Genomic DNA, 20,144 nt, shown 5'->3' on the forward strand with positions numbered 1-20,144 from the left:
AAAAGACAAGGCCTAGCAGAAATCCTTGGATATCACAGGAGATATTGAATCTAACTGATGAAAAGAGAAAACATAAGAATGCAACAAATGAAGCAGGCAAAAGGGAATACAAACATCTACAAAATGAGATTGACAAGAAGTGCAAAATGGCTAAGCAGGAATAGCTAGAGGACAAATGTAAGGATTTAGAAGCATATTTCACTAGGGGAAAGATTTATACCACCTACAGGAAAATTAAAGAGGCATTTGTTGAAAAGAGAAGCTGCTGTACGAATATCAAGAGCTCAGATGGAAACCTAGTACTAAGCAAAGAAGAGAAAGCTGAAAGATGGAAGATGGAAGGAAGGTATATCAAGGGAGATTAACTTGAAGCAGTATTATAGAAAGGGAAGAGAATGTAGATGAAGATGAAATGGGAGATATGATATTGTGAGAACAACTTGACAGAGCCCTGGAAAATGGCAGTTATAAGAGTCAAGGGGCATGAAAGAGAAGCAGTGGTTGAGAAGGGAATGAGACAAGGATTAACCTATCCCCAATGTTTTTCAATCTGTAATTGAGCAAGTAATTAAGAAAAGTTCAAGGAGAAGAAATAAAAACTTTGAGGTTTGCCGATGATTTTGTAATTCTTTCAGAGGCAGCAAAGGACTTGGAAGACCTGTTGAATGAAAAGGACAGCATCTTGAAAGTAGAATATAAGATCAACATCAACAAAAGCAAAACAAGGGTAATGAAATGTAGTCAAATTAAATCAGGTGATGCTGACGAAATGAGGCACTAAAAGTAGTTGATGAGTTTTGCTATTTGGGCAATAAAAGTAGCTAATGATGGCCAAAGTAGAAAGAATATAAAATGTAGACTGGCAATGGCACAAAAAGCGTTTCTGAAGAAGAGAAATTTCCTAACATGGAATATGGATTTAAGTTTTAGTAAGCCTTTTCTGAAGATATTTGTATGGAGTGCAGCCACGTATGGAAGTGAAATGTCTACAATAAACAGTCTAGATAAGAAGAGAATAGAGGCTTTTCAAATGTGGTGCTACAGAATAATGCTGAAGATTAGATGGGTAGGTCATGTAACTAATACTGAATAGAATTGGGGAGACAAGAAGGAATTTGTGGTGCAACTTGACTAAACCAAGGAATTGGTTAATAAGACACATTCTTAGACATCATGGGTTCTCCAATGTAGTACTGGAAGGGAGTGTAGGGGGTAAAAATTGTATGAGGAGACCAGGGGATGAATACAATTAGTGGAAGGATATAGGTCACATCAGTTTTTTGAAGATGAAGAGGCTTGCACAGGATGGAGAAGCATGGACAGCTGCGTCAAACAAGTCTTCGGACCACAACCACATAATGCCACTTTATGATAAGGCAGGTAACAGAAATGTTCAATCATTGAATCTAGATAAACAGATGACTAGATAAACATATAACTTGTAGGAGTAATCACGAATAAGTTATGCTTTTAATTTTCTTTTGAAGAAATGAGAATTCCCGATTTCTTACTTCACGTACAATGGGAGCCTTTTTGAGACATTTCCAGCAAAAGACATAGCTTAACTCTGAGATAAAGTCTACAAGAAAATTATTTTTTTATTTTGAATTACATTTCACATTTCTGTGGTCAGCAACAAATATCATCAGGGAGTAAATATATTGGATATGAGACTAAAATGTACTTGGATGTGAGACTGTGGCATTGATATAAACATCAACCTGCAAATGAGGACTCTCTCTCTGCTCGCGAGTTCTTTGGACAAAAAGTTTGAGATGATTCAGTCTGTTTATGTGACTTGTGTATACACATGTAGATGCTTGTACTTAAATATACATTTGTATCGAAATATAAAGGGGAAGTGTTTGATTTCAGGATAGAAACCCATCACAGTCCCACAGTGATGACTCTGTTACAAAGTTACGGTACATTCCGTGTCTCCCGCGGCGGTTCATTGTGCTACAAGTGATTGCTTACCACCTTGACGTCTCCGCACAACGCTTTCCTCGTGGACTTGGAAGCTCAAACCAACTTTCCGGATGTATTCATCAGGTCTCCCGCGAATAGATTTTCTCCTGCAGATTACAATCCACATACTACACCCATGTCACCTGAGGTGTTTGCCTCACCACAACTGTTTGCTACACCTCCGGCCAGAACAATGGACTCAGAATTTGATTTGCCAGATTGTGTTCGTCACTGTGAGCAGTTTAGCTCAGACAATATTCAGAACAGTGTTTACTGTGATCATAATCTGAATGCACATTAGGTTGCCTCTGCAGCTGAACATTCATTCACAGTGTGCTCCCGCAACCATTACTGCGGTGCCATGTGCAAAGTCGCCATTACTGCAACACGTAACATGTTTCAATCAGCTGTCCTCTGCACCTGTTATGACACCCATGAATGCTAGCAAAGGACAAACCATCACTAACAGCACACCACGGGCATTACCCATGGCTTCTTCGCAGCTAACTGACCATAATAGTGTGAGTTCAGTTTACAGGCCAGCACCTGGTGCTAGTGTTGTGCAGCCGATGGAGGCATACCCCCACCCCCACCTTGCGACCTACATCACTGCACAACAAACTTTGCCGCCGCCATCTGTTGTGGACTTTAATACATATTGCACACATTCACAATCTGGCCCCCCTCCCCCCATCTACCACCCCTGCCCACACAGAGGGTTCCGGCTCCTGCCATAAATCCACTCGCTGTTGCCACAGCACTAGCTGTGCCTGCCACAATGGCCTTCCGCATTTTCTCCGATGTTGGACATTTCAACGCGACGCCCCTGGCTGGCGTATCAGTTTCGGGGATGCGGCTCCTACTGCCCGTCCGCCCATTCGTTACAGGGGTACTGACCACGACTGCCGCCAAGGCCTTCCGTGACACAACAGGTATGCTCAGTGATCACAGACATGGAAATTGTGACATATTGGACATATACCCCCCCCCCCCCCCTCCGCCTTTTTGCCCGTTTTCTCTGCGGGACCATCCACACCTGCTGCGTCGGACTACTGTGCTACCATTCCCTGGCCAGAACGGGATTTCACGGCTCACAAAAACAATTCGACGTTTCCAGAGGTTCCTAATTCTCCACCATCTCCTCGCCCTGTCAGAAGACAACCCTGTGACATGGTTCACTTTGGTAGAGCACATTTTCAAGCTACACCACATTTCTGATGACACCTCCAGGTTTCTGTGCCTCATGACACACTTTCATGACCACTCAGATCTGATCCTTCACCTGGACGCCTATCGAAGTTACTGCTGCAGTCAGAAGACAATCATGTGACGTAGTTCACTTTGGTAGAGCACATTTTTAAACTACACAACATTTCCGATGACAACTCCAGGTTCCTGTGCCTCATGACTCACCTTCATGACCACACAGACCTGATCTGTGACCTGCTCCTCTCTCCGACACCGGCTCCAAGGTATGACTTTGCCAAGAAGACGATTATTGAGTGCTTCGCCTCTTCCCTCCAGGAGCTCATCCTAAAAATTTTGTATGAAGACCACCTTGTTACCAGACACCATCACAACTCTGGCACTGCCTATGGTTGGCCAACGAGCAAACTATGCCGGATATAACACTTTGGGCAGTGTGGTCTGCTAAGCTACCCACCGATCTCCCGATACACCTGCTACCACATTCCTTTGAGTCAATCGGATCGCAATGGTGATTCAATGCCAAACAAAAACAAGAGAGATTGGAAAGCAGGATACAAAAATTTGCAGGAAAATATTCGGATGAGGTATTCGTGAAGGAATTTGGATAAATAGTCTATCAAGGAAGATCTACAAACAGACAGAAACACTGACGGACACCTTTAGAAAAATAAGGACAAAATTCTATGGACATATCCACAGAATGAACAAGAACCAGCTCACAAAGTAAATCTCCAAATTAGTAAATCTACATCTACATGTACATTTATACTCCGCAAGCCACCCAACAGTGTGTGGTGGAGGGCACTTTACGTGCCACTGTCATTACCTCCCTTTCCTGTCCCAGTCACGTATGGTTCATAGGAAGAACGACTGCCGGAAAGCCTCTGTGCACGCTTGAATCTCTATAATTTTACATTTGTGGTCTCCTCAGAAGGTATAAGTAGGGGGAAGCAATATATTCGGTACTTCATCCAGAAACGCACCCTCTCGAAACCTGGACAGCAAGCTACACTGCGATGCAGAGCGCCTCTCTTGTAGAGTCTGCCACTTGAGTTTGCTAAACATCTCCGTAATGCTATCACGCTTACCAAATAACCCCATGACAAAATACGCCACTCTTCTTTGGATCTTCTCTATCTCCTCTGTCAACCCGACCTGGTACGGATCCCACACTGATGAGCAATACTCAAGTATAGGTTGAACGAGTGCTTTGTAAGCCACCTCCTTTGTTGATGGACTACATCTTCTAAGGACTCTCCCAATGAATCTCAACCTGGCACCCGCCTTACCAACAATTAATTTTATATGATCATTACACTTCAAATCGTTCTGCACGCATACTCCCAGATATTTTACAGAAGTAACTGCTACCAGTGTTTGTTCCGCTATCATATAATCATACAATAAAGGATCCTTCTTTCTATGTATTCGCAATACATTACATTTATCTATGTTAAGGGTCAGTTGCCACTCCCTGCACCAAGTGCCTATCCACCACAGATCTTCCTTCATTTCACTGCAATTTTCTAATGCTGCAACTTCTCTGTATACTACAGCATCATCCGCAAAAAGCTGCATGGAACTTCCAACACTATCTACTAGGTCATTTATATATATTGTGAAAAGCAATGGTCCTATAACACTTCCCGGTGGCACGCCAGAGGTTACTTTAATGTCTGTAGATGTCTCTCCATTGAGAACAACATGCTGTGTTCTGTTTGCTAAAAACTCTTCAATCCAGTCACACAGCTGGTCTGATATTCCGTAGGCTCTTACTTTGATTATCAGGCGACAGTGCGGAACTGTATTGAACGCCTTCCGGAAGTCAAGGGAAATCTACCTGGGAGCCTGTATCTAATATTTTCTGGGTCTCATGGACAAATAAAGCGAGTTGGGTCTCACACGAACGCTGTTTCCGGAATCCATGTTGATTCCTACAGAATAGATTCTGGGTTTCCAGAAATGACATGATACGCGACCAAAAATATGTTCTAAAATTCTACAACAGATCGATGTCAGAGATACAGGTCTATAGTATTGCGCATCTGCTCAACGAACCTTCTTGAAGACTGGGACTACCTGTGCTTTTTTTCCAATCATTTGAAACCTTCCGTTCCTCTAGAGACTTGCGTTACACGGGTGTTAGAAGGGGGGCAAGTTCTTTCGCGTAATCTGTGTAGAATCGAATTGGTATCCCATCAGGTCCAGTGGACTTTCCTCTGTTGAGTGATTTCAGTTGCTTTTCTACTCCTTGGATACTAGCAAAAACAAGACAAAATGGATGACCAAAGCAGAAGGAGATATTAAAGAAGTTGGAATCACACAAGATAGTATAAGCAATCAACAACAGTGCCCCCCACCCACCAGAAAAACACTTCAACAAAAACACACAGAAAAGAAAATGAAAAATAAATGGTCGGCAGAATGCAAGAGAGAAAAGAGCAAACTTATTACAAGGAAGATGCACTTACACAATTCACAAATATTTCAATGTGAAAATTATGTTATTGCCATCTAATGGCAAATACCAGAACTCCTTTGAATCATGGTAGCCTACATGGTCTTGTAAAGCAGTTGGGTGGCCTTTTGCATACCTCTTATGTCCACAGACGGCACCTGTGTTGTGAAAGAGGGTTCACTGTACGAATGTGGCACGGCAGAGGGTACATAGTATCAGTGTTACAGGGTGGCGACTGCTTCACACCACTGTTGCACAGCAGAAGGTGCTTCGTACCAATGTTACTTTGCAGGGGGTGCTTTGCACCAATTTTGCTTTGCAGAGGGTAGTCATACCAAGGTTACTTTGCAGAGAATGGTTTGTACCAAATTTACTTTGTAGAGAGTGGTTATAATACTTATAACAACACATAAATGTTAAATAAGGGGAGTAGTCATTTATCGAATTGTTACAACCAGTATATTCTTTTTTACTCAGTAGTTTATTTTCTATGATACCCATCCAGTCATCATATTTAGATGCCATATGTTAATACAAATGATCGGCTGATTTTATTATTTCATTGTTGATTATTATATTATCTTTTTGACTTGTCGGCTATGTATTATTTTAGTATTATTAGGATTAATTTTCAAGCAAACTTTCAAACTTGATCAACTGTTTCCTTTTGTTGTTGAAGCTAATATGGCAGAAGGTGCTTCATGTCATTCCAATGATGCATGATACAGGGTGCTTTGTACCATTGTTGTGTGGCAGAGGGTGCTTTGTACCAATGTTGTGTGGCAGAGGGTACTTTGTACCCAATGATGGGTGGCATATGATGCTCTGTAGCAATGTTACATTGGAGTTGGTGCTTCATGCCATTGTTGAGGGTGCTCGGTACTTATGTTACATGGCAGAAGGTGTTCCATAGCATTCTTGCAAGGCACATAGTGCTTCGTACCATTTGCACAGCAGAGGGTGCTCCATACCAACTGTGCATAGCAGAGGGTGCTTCGTGTCAATGTTGTGTAAAGGGTGCTTTGTACTAATGCTCTGTACAAAGGGTACTTTGTGCTAATGCTGCATGCCACATGGTGCATCATACCAATGTTAGGAGCCAGGAAATGCTTCATACTGATGTTGTGTGGTAGAGGATGTTTCATACCAATGTTTTGTGGCAGAAAGTGCATCCTATGAATGTTGCTTGGTAGTATGAGCTCCATATCAATGTTGCATGACTGGGAGTGCTGTGTATCAATGTTGTATAGCAGAGGGTGCTTTGTACCACGTTTGGTGGCAGAGTGCTCCATAACTACTATGCACAGCAGAGAGTGCTTGGTACCATTGTTATGTGGTAGAAGTTTTATAACAGAGGGTGCTGCATACCAATTTCACATGACAGAGGGTGCTTTGTATAAGTGTTGCATGGCAGACAATGCTCTGTACCAATTTTGTGTGGCAGAGACTGCTTTGAACCAATGTAGCAAGGCAAAGGGTGCTTCATACTAATGTTGTGTGGCAGATGGTGTTTTCTATCAATGTTGTGTGGCAGTAGGTGCATTGTACTGATATTGTGTGGTAGATGATGATTCATACCTGTATTTCATAGCAGATAGTGCATACTACTAATATTACATGACAGAAAGTGTTTGTAGAAAAGTTTTGTTGGGAAACACAGGAAAAGATCATGCAGAAAAAATAGCTCGTGCTGGACTGGCACGAGGGTCAGGCGACCAGCAAGTGGCCGTAACTCTCACCAAACTCTGTTGTGGTTGGGCAGACCACACCGTACTGGCACTGCAGTTGGGCGGCTGGCAAGATGTTGCTCATGCCGAACTGGCACTGCAGTCAGGTGGATAGGTGCCATAGCAGCTATTAGCTCCCATCAGTGCCACGAGGTGTTACTCCAAATGCCAATTAAATATGGAACAGATAACATTCGTCCCTCCTGAGAACTTTTGTAGTGTGTACTGCTTAAATTGTTTAGGTTTCCCAGACTTTGGAGTTAATGTTCAGTTACCGAATGTTGTTCTCTATAATAATAATCATAATTCTATGCAGTGGCCTGTCAACAACTACTATTCCAGACAAGTTATCTGGCTGTAGCTACTTAGTGCTGTGCGTGCAAAGCCAGCACAAGCACATTTTTCCTGAATATGTTACTGATACAGCAGATGATGATGTTGGTTTGTGGGGTTCTCAACATCATGGTCATTAGTGCCCGTACAAGTTCCAGTCTTTCCACTTCCAGTCTCGCCACTACCAGAATGATGATGAAATGATGAGGACAACATAAACACCCAGTCCCTGGGCGGAGAAAATCCCCGACCCCACCGGGAATTGAAAATGGTACCCCATGATCCAGCGAGAACAAAGCTAGCCACTAAACCATGAGCTGTGGATGATACAGCAGAAAACAAATAAATATAACACACACACACACACACAAGTAATTCTATTTTTCTAAGAGGAAACATATTCAAACTTTATGCAACAGAGGACATAAAAAGCAGGTAACATACCTTCATCTCTGTCTTCCTTCTCTTTTCCTTTGTCACGTGCATGTGGTACGTCGTCATTATCACGGTAACGTGTATCACCACTGCTGAATTCTTCCGATATGCTTCGAGCTGCCAAACAACATAACAAATCACATTTTTCGTTGATTTTACAAACTATTACAAAATATAGTATTAATTAAAACAAATTTTATCCTTATGGTGGGAGAAAAATAAGAGAAATCAAGGACAGGATAATGTACAAGCAATATCAATGTAAGCAAATGTTTGAAACATGTGCTAAAAACATTGAACCATCTCATACAGAATAATAAAATGGCACCAGCAATCAACATCTTCAAAATAATAATTCTGTAGTACAATTAAACATTAGATGCTCTTAGATTATATAACCTTGAAGATTCTTAGTGTCCTGTCTTTCCATACAGTATTTGTTTCAGTGCCAGACTCAACTTACATGTACAATATGTTATTGTCACTACTGGACATTGTGTTTCCTCAGCTTTCCATGGCATGCAAAAAACTGTCAGTAAATGATGAGCATGGCAACTCAGGAACAAAAAGCATGACTAAGAAATGAATGTAAATGTGGTTTTGTAACATGGGAAGATTAAATTTCATAATGAAATGGCAGATAACAACTATAAAGGCACTGAGCACCAGACAGACAATATAAAAAGACTATTACCAGCTAAACTTTTAGACAAAGCTATCTTCAGAGACCTAATCAACACGCAAGACTACCATGCACACAGCTAATATCTCTCCTGGTGTTTCAGACCAAATGGAGTGAGCAGTAATTTTGTCTAAAGTGAATGTTGGGGACTTGAATATAGCATGGGTGAGAAGGAGGGGTAAGGAATTAGATAATAGTGTACAAATGTGCTACATATAGATACATACAAGGAAAGCAACTAGTAACTTCGCAAGAAGGCAGGGGGCACAGCAGAAGCCCGCTAATAGAAACACTGGGAAAATAATACAAGATAAGTTAGAAAACTGAAAGTGAAATACATTCAAAGTGAATTAAATACAAAAGTGAAGTAAATACAAAATAATACTATGGTACATAAGAGCCTGGATTAAGTAGATAAGCACTGGAAAGAAAGCATATCTGGAATGGCAACAGAAAAGTGTAAGGAGATGGGAAAATGAGTGGGGGAGAGTCACTAAGAGGACAGGAACTGTGGAGACTGAGGTCATGGGATTTAATAATATATTGAAGGCAATATTCCCACCTGGAATATTCAGAAAAGAATAGTATCACTGGAGAGAGCCCAAATGATAGGGGAGATAAGTCATCCAATAAAGTAAATTAGACAGTGAAGTTTGTTAGCTCATTAGTGCTCTCTCTCTCTCTCTCTCTCTCTCTCTCTCTCTCTCTCTGTGTGTGTGTGTGTGTGTGTGTGTGTGTGTGTGTGTGTGTTTGCTATTATCAATTCAATGAAGCAGGACTTTGTACACTCAACAGGGAATCATCATTTCTACAAGCCCGTCTGCAACTAGAAGTGTCTGCTATTCAGTGAATAGATCCCTTCTCATAGGTATATCCATACATTCCAGAATGAGATTTTCACTCTGCAGCGGAGTGTGTGCTGATATGAAACTTTCTGGCAGATTAAAACTGTGTGCCCGACCGAGACTCGAACTCGGGACCTTTGCCTTTCGCGGGCAAGTGCTCTACCAACTGAGCTACCGAAGCACGACTCACGTCCGGTACTCACAGCTTTACTTCTGCCAGTACCTCGTCTCCTACCTTCCAAACTTTACAGAAGCTCTCCTGCGAACCTTGCAGAACTAGCACTCCTGAAAGAAAGGATATTGCGGAGACATGGCTTAGCCACAGCCTGGGGGATGTTTCCAGCATTGAACGCCGCCAGGATGCCTTACAGAAGACTACGTCGTCGTTCTAAGCAGACAATTTACAAAACAATTGAGAACATTTGAATTCACAACATCTGCTGCAGACAAGAAGAAGATTACTGTGAAGAACACTGCTGCTACTGCACTTGTCGATGGACCATGTGTGTTCTGTGGATGCAGACTTAATTTTAGCATTGACATTAACGATTCTTTTACACATGGTAACGGTTGGCTTACTGTAGCTATTGTACCAGGTGGTACTGGAGTTCCTAACGTACCTGGCCTTGAAAGTTTTGTAGACAGAGACATTATTGCCTACCGTACCTATCATATTCGAGAACTTGCAAATAAAGATTTTGGTAAATCTGTATATATGTCACCTTCTCCATTGTCTTTGTATACCCGCAGTAAGAGAAAAATATCTGTAAACGAATCTGTATTCATTTGGATTAAAGGCAAAGGTGTATGTGAATATGTAAAATTTGTTGGAGACTGTACTTTGTATTTCCATAAATAAAGTGATCTGTAGCGTAGCTGAGAACCGGACAAGGGTACATCTCGAACCGGGGGCTCAAGGAGGCAACAGCATGTTCCATGTTAAAGTTCTTATCGCTTGACCTTTGACCCCGCCATTGCCGACTACAGGGTTACGCAACGTGGCGGCGCGCCAGCAGGAGAGCTTCTGTAAAGTTTGGAAGGTAGGAGACGAGGTACTGGCAGAAGTAAAGCTGTGAGTACCGGGCGTGAGTCGTGCTTCGGTAGCTCAGTTAGTAGAGCACTTGCCCGCGAAAGGCAAAGGTCCCGAGTTCGAGTCTCGGTCAGGCACACAGTTTTAATCTGCCAGGAAGTTTCATATCCATACATTATTTAAAGTTTCATCATGGATTTCCAATCCTGTGTGTGTACTGACTAAGACTCACTTAATTCAGGCACAGAATCTATGAACTTATCCACAGTCAGAATAATTATTGCCACCTGTGCTAAAGGAAGGTAGGATGATTAGGACTTAACATCCCATCAATTATGTTGTCACCAGAGATGAAGAACAAGGTCAGATTGGGGGAAAATGGGGAAGGGGAATGATTGTTTCCTTTCCAAAGAGTCATCCAGGCATTTGACTTAAGTGATTCGGGAAAATCAAACAACACTTAATTCTGGATGACCGGAAAGGGAATTCAACCACCATCTTCCTGAATTTGTGACCAATGTCTTACCACTGCACCATCTGTGGCGAAATCTATGGTTGCATAACTTTGTGAAATATATTTAGGTGAGCTACCAATAGTAATGAGTTTTAATTTATCATCTTGAAAAAATCAAGTTGCAACCATCATACCTGATTCTCTGTCAGGCCTTCTTTGTATATTCATTCTTCAATGCATTTTTACTAATGATGGATAATGTTTCAGAGCCATATCAGTGACTATGACAATCAGACTACAAAAAAATTTATGAAGGAATAAAATATACAATATCACCAATAAGCATGTAAACAAGATTTATCCAACTGAATTATCACAAAAAAAAAACCACTATGACATAACTTCCACATTACTTGACTTGTAACTAGCTAGTAATGGAATATCTATGGTGGAAAGTAAACGAATCAAAATTTTCTGATATATCTTCAAATATTTTACACTTTTCTTCAGTCAGTTTTGTATTTGCTTGCTTGTTAATGGTGTTTTGGAAGTGCTACTTTTGTTGTTCACTTTATTATATATTAAGAAAAGAAATGTACTCAAATTTGACAATGCCTTCAGTGTAGTGTACTACCTGCAGATGTTTATTCTCATATACTTTTGATCATAGATGCAATTTCAGTTCTAGCAATTATATTTTGAAAATATTAATTACTTTTTACTTCATAAATCACACTTTCATACATAACTGCCAGGTCTCTTCCTGTATCCATCTTTTGTTTATAACTTTGCCCATATATCATCTCTGGACTGAAGCTGGCACAGTGCTTATCAACATACTATCTTTAACCTTCTACACTCTTGCCACCTCTCGCTTCACTTTGTTTCCCCTTACCATCACAACAAGTGGGTCCTTCCTCATACTGGTTTCTGACTGACCTGCCGTTTTTTCCTTATCTTCCCAACTCTATCCTTCCTCCTTGAGGAAGACACTAATAGCAGCAAAGGCCAGGATGTGTTTTTATTTTTAAATGTGTCTATCAGCAACACTGAAATTTTGCTCCAGTTAAGTACTCACCAGTCATTCTGTCCCTTTGAAATTTTATTGCCTTCTCAATTGAATTTTTCTTTTCCCATAATACCAGCTGTGACTGCTATCCAACATGTCCCTTTACTTTTCTGTTCTCTTACCACCCAAGTTACAATAAAGAAGCTTTAATACATTTGCACAAGTAGTAGAGATTGTTCCTTTCAAACTTTTTTCTTATCAGGAAATAAATATGTATCCATGTCCAAATTAATAGTGCCCCCTCACCATTATTTTTTTTTCTTTTTTTTTTTGCTTATGTTTCCAATTTTATTTTATTTTTGTATGGAAAATTATACATGCAACAAGCACGTAACACACATTTCACAATTTAATGTACATTTAGCCTGATGCTAGAACCACATCAGGTACTGTTTACAATTACATAAGAACAAATATTTATTTTACCCACACTTCAATTTATTCTTTTTGAATTCTTCTTGGCCTGCACCATTATAGACAGCTTGTAAAGACAGCGTACGTTCAATAAGCCAAAATGATGCTGTATGCCGAGACTTTTTATTATGACTTTATTTTTGGTGCTATAATCTAATTTGGCTCCATTGCCATTACAAAGCTATTTCCATAACATATTGTTAATGCTGCTGCTGTCCCATACCAGGTACTACTGCATATCATTGGTATTGTAGATAAGTAATGTCTCAGCAGTGACACAGGTTGCTGAGCAATATTTGTTAACACATATTTAACATTTTTCATAAGATTGACAGATTCATTTGCTCAAATGAAGTTGTAAAATTAGTGAAAAATATTGAGTACATGAAGCCATCAAACTTACAAAAAATATTAAATACCTCTTAGCAAATATTTTTCAGCAATAAATTCCACTGCTGAGATATCACATATTTATAATTTTGTCTGTGCTACACCTACGTTACTCAGCAGTACAAGGTATTAGATAGCAATGCCGTTAATGATGTGTTATGGAAATAGCTTGATAATGGTCATGGAGTCAAAATAAGCTTATGTCACCAAAAAATAAGATCATAACAGAAAAGTCTCTGAACATAACAGTATTTTGGCTTACTAAACATATAACGTAAACTGTAGTTTGGAACATTAACAATATATGATATGAGACTGCAGTCATGTGTGTGTGAGTTGTGTTTGCCTGAGTGTGTGTGCGTGTGTTGCCTATTTTTGAGAAGGCCTTATGGACCGAAAGCTTTATTTGTGGCAATCTTTTTGTTGTGCCTATCTGTGACTCAGCATCTCCACTATATGGTGAGTGGCAACTTTCCTTTTTATAATACTGTTACATTCCATCCTGGATTTTTCCATTGTTCAATAAATGAAAAAGATAAGATTGCTACTCACCACAAAGATGACACACTTGAGTTGCAGACAGACACAATGAAATGGCATTTACACATTAGCTTTTGGCCAAAGGCTTCATCAGGAAAGGAAACACACAAACTTTCATTCACACAAGCAAGCAAACTTCACATGCACATGACCACCACCTCTGCAATCCGGACAGAATGGCATTGAGGTGCTAGCAACTGTAGGTGGTGGTCATGTGTGTGAGGTGTGCTTGCTTGTGTGAATGATCATGTGTTTCCTTTCCTGATAAAGGTTTTGGCCAAAAGCTAATGTGTAAGTATCTTTGCATTGTGCCCATCTGCAACTCTATGTGTCATCTTCATGGTGAGTAACGATCTATCTTTTCCTTATATTGTTAAACATATAATGACCTTTAATTTATTTGTTTATTTTACCTGGCAAGTATATGGCCTTCACACCCTCACTTAAATATAATCATATATCTTCACAAATTTTGTGTTTTGCATTTCTGGACAACTCACACTGACACTTATTTGCCCATAAGTATTCTTTTGAGCCAAACTATTATGATCTCAAACCTTCCACACCAATTGAGGCTGCAATAGCCTCTGACTTATGTCTCATGACATATGCCCAGAGACCATCTGGAAAATATGGGTCACATCTGACTCATTCTCAATTTTCTAAAATGCATCCACCACAAATAATGAGACACCAATATTTATTTTTTGCACCACTAGTAATAAAGTAGTTTAAATCATGAAAATTGTTAATTTAGAAATATATCAATTCCAGTCAGTCAGCAAATAAATTATATTTACTAATTAATATATCATACTGATGAAACACAAGCACAAAAAAATTATTTGATTTATTTACCCAGATTTTTCCAGTTATAATTTTTCAACATCTACACTCTGCACTGAAGTGCATGGCAGAGGGTAAACCCCATTGTAATGGGGCTTTCTCCCATTCCATTTACACAGGAACAATAACTGCTCCAATGCCTCTGTGTGTTTTTTTCGCACTTGCTATAGGAGCGACACTTGGAGTTAAAGTTGGTTCTAGAAATTTTCTATGTACATTTTCATGGGATAGTTTGCATCTATCTGCAAGTGTCTGCCAGTTCAGCTCTTTCGGCATCTTCATGACTTGATCGTAAGGGTTGAAGAGACAACTGACCATTTGTACTGCCCTTATTTGTATCCATCCAATTTCGTCTGTTAGTACTATATGGTACGGATCCCACACACTTGAGCAATATTCTAGGATGGGTTGCACAAATGTTTTGTATGCAGTCTCCTAAAGTAAACTGATTGCATTTGTCTAGTATTCTACCAATGAAATGCAGTCTACCACCTGCTTTACCTACAGTTGAACCTATGTAATTGTTCCATTTCATATCCCTTCAAATTGTTGTATCCAGATACTTATATGAGTAGACTGATCCTACTATGACTCTGATATTACAACCACAGGAGACACATTTTTTCGTTTTGTGAAGTGCACAATTTTACATTTTTTAACATTTAAAGCAAGTTGTCAACTTTTGCATCACTTTTAAAACTTATCAAGATCTAACTAAATATTTGCACAGCTTCTTCCAGACAGTACTTTGTTACAGATAACTGCATCACCTGACAAAGTCCAAGGTGGCTATTAATATTATGCGCAAAGTCATGAACAGAAATGGTCCTAACACACTTCCTGGGGAACACCCAAAGTTACTTCTAGACCTGTTGATCATGACTCTACATCCAAGGTAATTTTCTGCATCCACCCTACTAAAACAATCCACACTCCAGTCACAAAATTTGCTTGATACCCCAATACCACTGTGCTTTTGATAATAAGCACAGTTGTGGCAGTGAGTTAAATGTTATTTGGAAATCAATGAATACTGCATCTAACTGCTTTGATCCAGGGTTTTCAGTATGTCAAGTGAGGGAAGTGTGAGTAGGGTTTCACATGACCTATGTTTTCAGACTCCACGTTGGTTGGCATGGACGAGGTTGCTCTGTTCAAGATACCTCATAATGTTTCAGGTCAGAATATGTTCTAAGATTCTACAACAAATGGATCACTTCTGCTACGCTTTTTGTGGAATAGTGTGACTGTGTTTTCTTCCAACTACTGGGTGCAGTTTTTTGTTTGAGGAATCTTCGGTAGTTTATATTAGGCTGGCGCTTCCCCAAGGTGTAACCATCACTGCTGAAATTTATTGTCAACAACTGAGACACCTTGCAGACACAATCCAAGAACAATGACCAGGAAGACAGTGTGAAGTGATGCTATTCCACAATAATGCCTGCCTCTTTCTGCTAGACTGACAAAAAACGCTTAACAGGAGTTGGGCTGGGAAGTCATTCTACATCCACCTTAATCAGCTGATCTTTCCCTGTCAGATTTTCACCTTTTCCATTCTCTATCAAAGACTCTTCGAGGAATTTCTGTTCTGGATGAAAATTCGCTCCAAACATGGCTTGACAAATTCTTCGCCTCAAAACCACATGATTTCTACAGTCACAGGGACTGATGGCCTTTTGAAGTCTGGTCCCTTCAATCCCCACAAACCAACCAACCATCTGTTGTTGTTGTTGTTGTGGTCTTCAGTCCTGAGACTGGTTTGATGCAGCTCTCCATGCTACTCTATCCTGTGCAAGCTTCTTCATCTCCCAGTACCTACTGCAACCTACATCCTTCTGAATCTGCTTAGTGTATTCATCTCTTGGTCTCCCCCTATGATTTTTACCCTCCACGCTGCCCTCCAATACTAAATTGGTGATCCCTTGATGCCTCAGAACATGTCCTACCAACCGATCCCTTCTTCTGGTCAAGTTGTGCCACAAACTTCTCTTCTCCCCAATCCTATTCAATACTTCCTCATTAGTTATGTGATCTACCCATCTAATCTTCAGCATTCTTCTGTAACACAACATTTCAAAAGCTTCTATTCTCTTCTTGTCCAAACCATTTACCGTCCATGTTTCACTTCCATACATGGCTACACTCCATACAAATACTTTCAGAAATAACTTCCTGACACTTAAATCTATACTCGATGTTAACAAATTTCTCTTCTTCAGAAACGCTTTCCTTGCCATTGCCAGTCTACATTTTATATCCTCTCTACTTCGTCCATCATCAGTTATTTTGCTCCCCAAATAGCAAAACTCCTTTACTACTTTAAGTGTCTCATTTCCTAATCTAATACCCTCAACATCACCCGACTTAACTCGACTACATTCCATTATCCTCGTTTTGCTTTTGTTGATGTTCATCTTATATCCTCCCTTCAAGACACCATCCATTCCGTTCAACTGCTCTTCCAAGTCCTTTGCTGTCTCTGACAGAATTACAATGTCATCGGCGAACCTCAAAGTTTTTATTTCTTCTCCATGGATTTTAATACCTACTCCAAATTTTTCTTTTGTTTCCTTTACTGCTTGCTCAATATAGAGATTGAATAACATCGGGGAGAGGCTACAACCCTGTCTTACTCCCTTCCCAACCACTGCTTCCCTTTCATGTCCCTCAACTCTTATAACTGCCATCTGGTTTCTGTACAAGTTGTAAATAGCCTTTCGCTCCCTGTATTTTACCCCTGCCACCTTTAGAATTTGAAAGAGAGTATTCCAGTCAACATTGTCAAAAGCTTTCTCTAAGTCTACAAATGCTAGAAACGTAGGTTCGCCTTTCCTTACTCTATTTTCTAAGATAAGTCGTAAGGTCAGTATTGCCTCACATGTTCCAGTATTTCTACGGAATCCAAACTGATCTTCCCCAAGGTCGGCTTCTACTAGTTTTTCCATTCATCTGTAAAGAATTCGTGTTAGTACTTTGCAGCTGTGGCTTATTAAACTGATTGTTCGGTAATTTTCACATCTGTCAACACCTGCTTTCTTCGGGATTGGAATTATTATATTCTTCTTGAAGTCTGAGGGTATTTCGCCTGTTTCATACATCTTGCCCACCAGATGGTAGAGTTTTGTCAGGACTGGCTCTCCCATGGCCGTCAGTAGTTCCAATGGAATGTTGTCTACTCCGGGGGCCTTGTTTCGACTCAGGTCCTTCAGTGCTCTGTCAAACTCTTCACGCAGTATCGTATCTCCCATTTCATCTTCATCTACATCCTCTTACATTTCCATAATATTGTCCTCAAGTGCATCGCCCTTGTATAGACTCTCTATATACTCCTTTCACCTTTCTCCTTTCCCTTCTTTGGTTAGAACTGGGTTTCCATCTGAGCTCTTGACGTTCATACATGTGGTTCTCTTATCTCCAAAGGTCTCTTTAATTTTCCTGTAGGCAGTATCTATCTTACCCCTAGTGAGATAAGCCTCTACATCCTTACATTTGTCCTCTAGCTATCCCTGCTTAGCCATTTTGCACTTCCTGTCGATTTCATTTTTGAGACGTTTGTATTCCTTTTTGCCTGCTTCATTTACTGCATTTTTATATTTTCTCCTTTCATCAATTAAATTCAATATTTCTTCTGTTACCCAAGGATTTCTATTTGCCCTTGTGTTTTTACCTACTTGATCCTCTGCTGCCTTCACTACTTCATCCCTCAGAGCTACCCATTCTTCTTCTACTGTATTTCTTTCCCCCATTCCTTTCAATTGTTCCCTTATGCTCTCCCTGAAACTCTGTACAACCTCTGGTTCTTTCAGTTTATCCAGGTCCCATCTCCTTAAATTCCCACCTTTTTGCAGTTTCTTCAGTTTGTGGTCAGAGTCCACATCTGCCCCTGGAAATGTCTTACAATTTAAAACCTGGTTCCTAAATCTCTGTCTTACCATTATATAATCTATCTGATACCTTTTAGAATCTCCAGGGTTCTTCCATGTATACAACCTTCTATCATGATTCTTAAACCAAGTGTTAGCTATGATTAAGTTGTGCTCTGTGCAAAATTCTACAAGGCGGCTTCCTCTTTCATTTCTTAGCCCCAATCCATATTCACCTACTACGTTTCCTTCTCTCCCTTTTCCTACACTCGAATTCCAGTCACCCATGACTATTAAATTTTCGTCTCCCTTCACTATCTGAATAATTTCTTTTATTTCATCATACATTTCTTCAATTTCTTCGTCATCTGCAGAGCTAGTTGCCATATAAACTTGTACCACTGTAGTAGGTGTGGGCTTCGTATCTATCTTGGCCACAATAATGCGTTCACTATGCTGTTTGTAGTAGCTTACCCGCATTCCTATTTTCCTATTCATTATTAAACCTACTCCTCCATTACCCCTATTTGACTTTGTGTTTATAACCCTGTAGTCACCTGACCAAAAGTCTTGTTCCTCCTGCCACCGAACTTCACTAATTCCCACAATATCTAACTTTAACCTATCCATTTCCCTTTTTAAATTTTCTAACCTACCCGCCCGATTAAGGGATCTGACATTCCACGCTCCGATCCGTAGAACGCCAGTTTTCTTTCTCCTGATAATGACATCCTCTTGAGTAGTCCCCGCCCGGAGATCCGAATGGGGGACCATTTTACCTCCGGAATATTTTACCCAAGAGGACGCCATCATAATTTAATCATACAGTAAAGCTGCATGCCCTCGGGAAAAATTACGGCCGTAGTTTCCCCTTGCTTTCAGCCGTTCGCAGTACCAGCACAGCAAGGCCGTTTTGGTTATTGTTACAAGGCCAGATCAGTCAATCATCCAGACTGTTGCCCTTGCAACTACTGAAAAGGCTGCTGCCCCTCTTCAGGAACCACACGTTTGTCTGGCCTCTCAACAGATACCCCTCCGTTGTGGTTGTACCTACGGTACGACTATCTGTATCGCTGAGGCACGCAAGCCTCCCCACCAACGGCAAGGTCCATGGTTCATGGGGGGGGAACCAACCATCTACAGTCACGAAATTGAAAAGTTACCCCAGTGTTGGCAGACTGTTGTAAACAGTGAAGGAGAATATATTATTGATGACTAAAGTCTCTATTATATATATCTGTTGTGTTTATTAAATTTATGGAAAAACACTATGAACTCAGGCACTAAATAAATAAATAAAACAAATAACAGTGAATAGTGAAAAGAGGGGCTAACTCAGGCACAAATTCAGTATAGAATCTGATTAGGATTCCATCACACCCTGGAGCTTTAGCCAATTTTAACAATTTCATCTGCTTCTCATCACCACTGAGATTAATATCTACTTCACTCATATTTTCAGGCGCCATGTCACTGACTGCACAGCCCCTCCCACCGGAGGTTCGAGTCCTCCCTCGGGCATGGGTGTGTGTGTTGTTCTCGGCATAAGTTAGCTTAAGTAGTGTGTAAGTCTAGGGACCGATGACCTCAGCAGTTTGGTCCCTTAGGAATTCACACACATTTGAACATTTTTTCATATTTTCAATCATACAAGAAAAAGAAACATTTGAACATGGAGTTAAGTATCGTTAATTTTAGTTCTTATCTTGTCCATGGGTGACTGTGCCACTAACAGCCTCTACACACAATCAGAATTTCCCTGGGTTCTCTGAAAGATCTTTTGGCAATACTCTGTTATGGTAGTCACTGAAAGCTTCATGCATTGCTCTCTTGTCACCCAAACATGTTTCATTCAACACCTATCTATAGCCCTCTGCTTTC

The 20,144-nt window shown here is 40.3% G+C and overlaps 1 protein-coding gene across 8 annotated transcripts in view; it reads right to left on the reverse strand.

Annotated features, from left to right (window-relative positions):
• The window catches only part of LOC124611756 (diacylglycerol kinase theta), a 713,198-nt gene that overhangs the window by 224,379 nt on the left and 468,675 nt on the right, over positions 1 to 20,144 (reverse strand). For all 8 annotated transcript variants that reach the window (XM_047140277.1, XM_047140271.1, XM_047140276.1 and 5 more), the window contains one exon: positions 8,140 to 8,247. In XM_047140277.1, the coding sequence (XP_046996233.1) occupies positions 8,140 to 8,247 (108 nt within the window). The remainder of the gene's footprint in view (positions 1 to 8,139; positions 8,248 to 20,144) is intronic.

Source organism: Schistocerca americana, chromosome 1, assembly GCF_021461395.2.
Source record: "Schistocerca americana isolate TAMUIC-IGC-003095 chromosome 1, iqSchAmer2.1, whole genome shotgun sequence".
Lineage (NCBI taxonomy): Eukaryota > Metazoa > Arthropoda > Insecta > Orthoptera > Acrididae > Schistocerca > Schistocerca americana.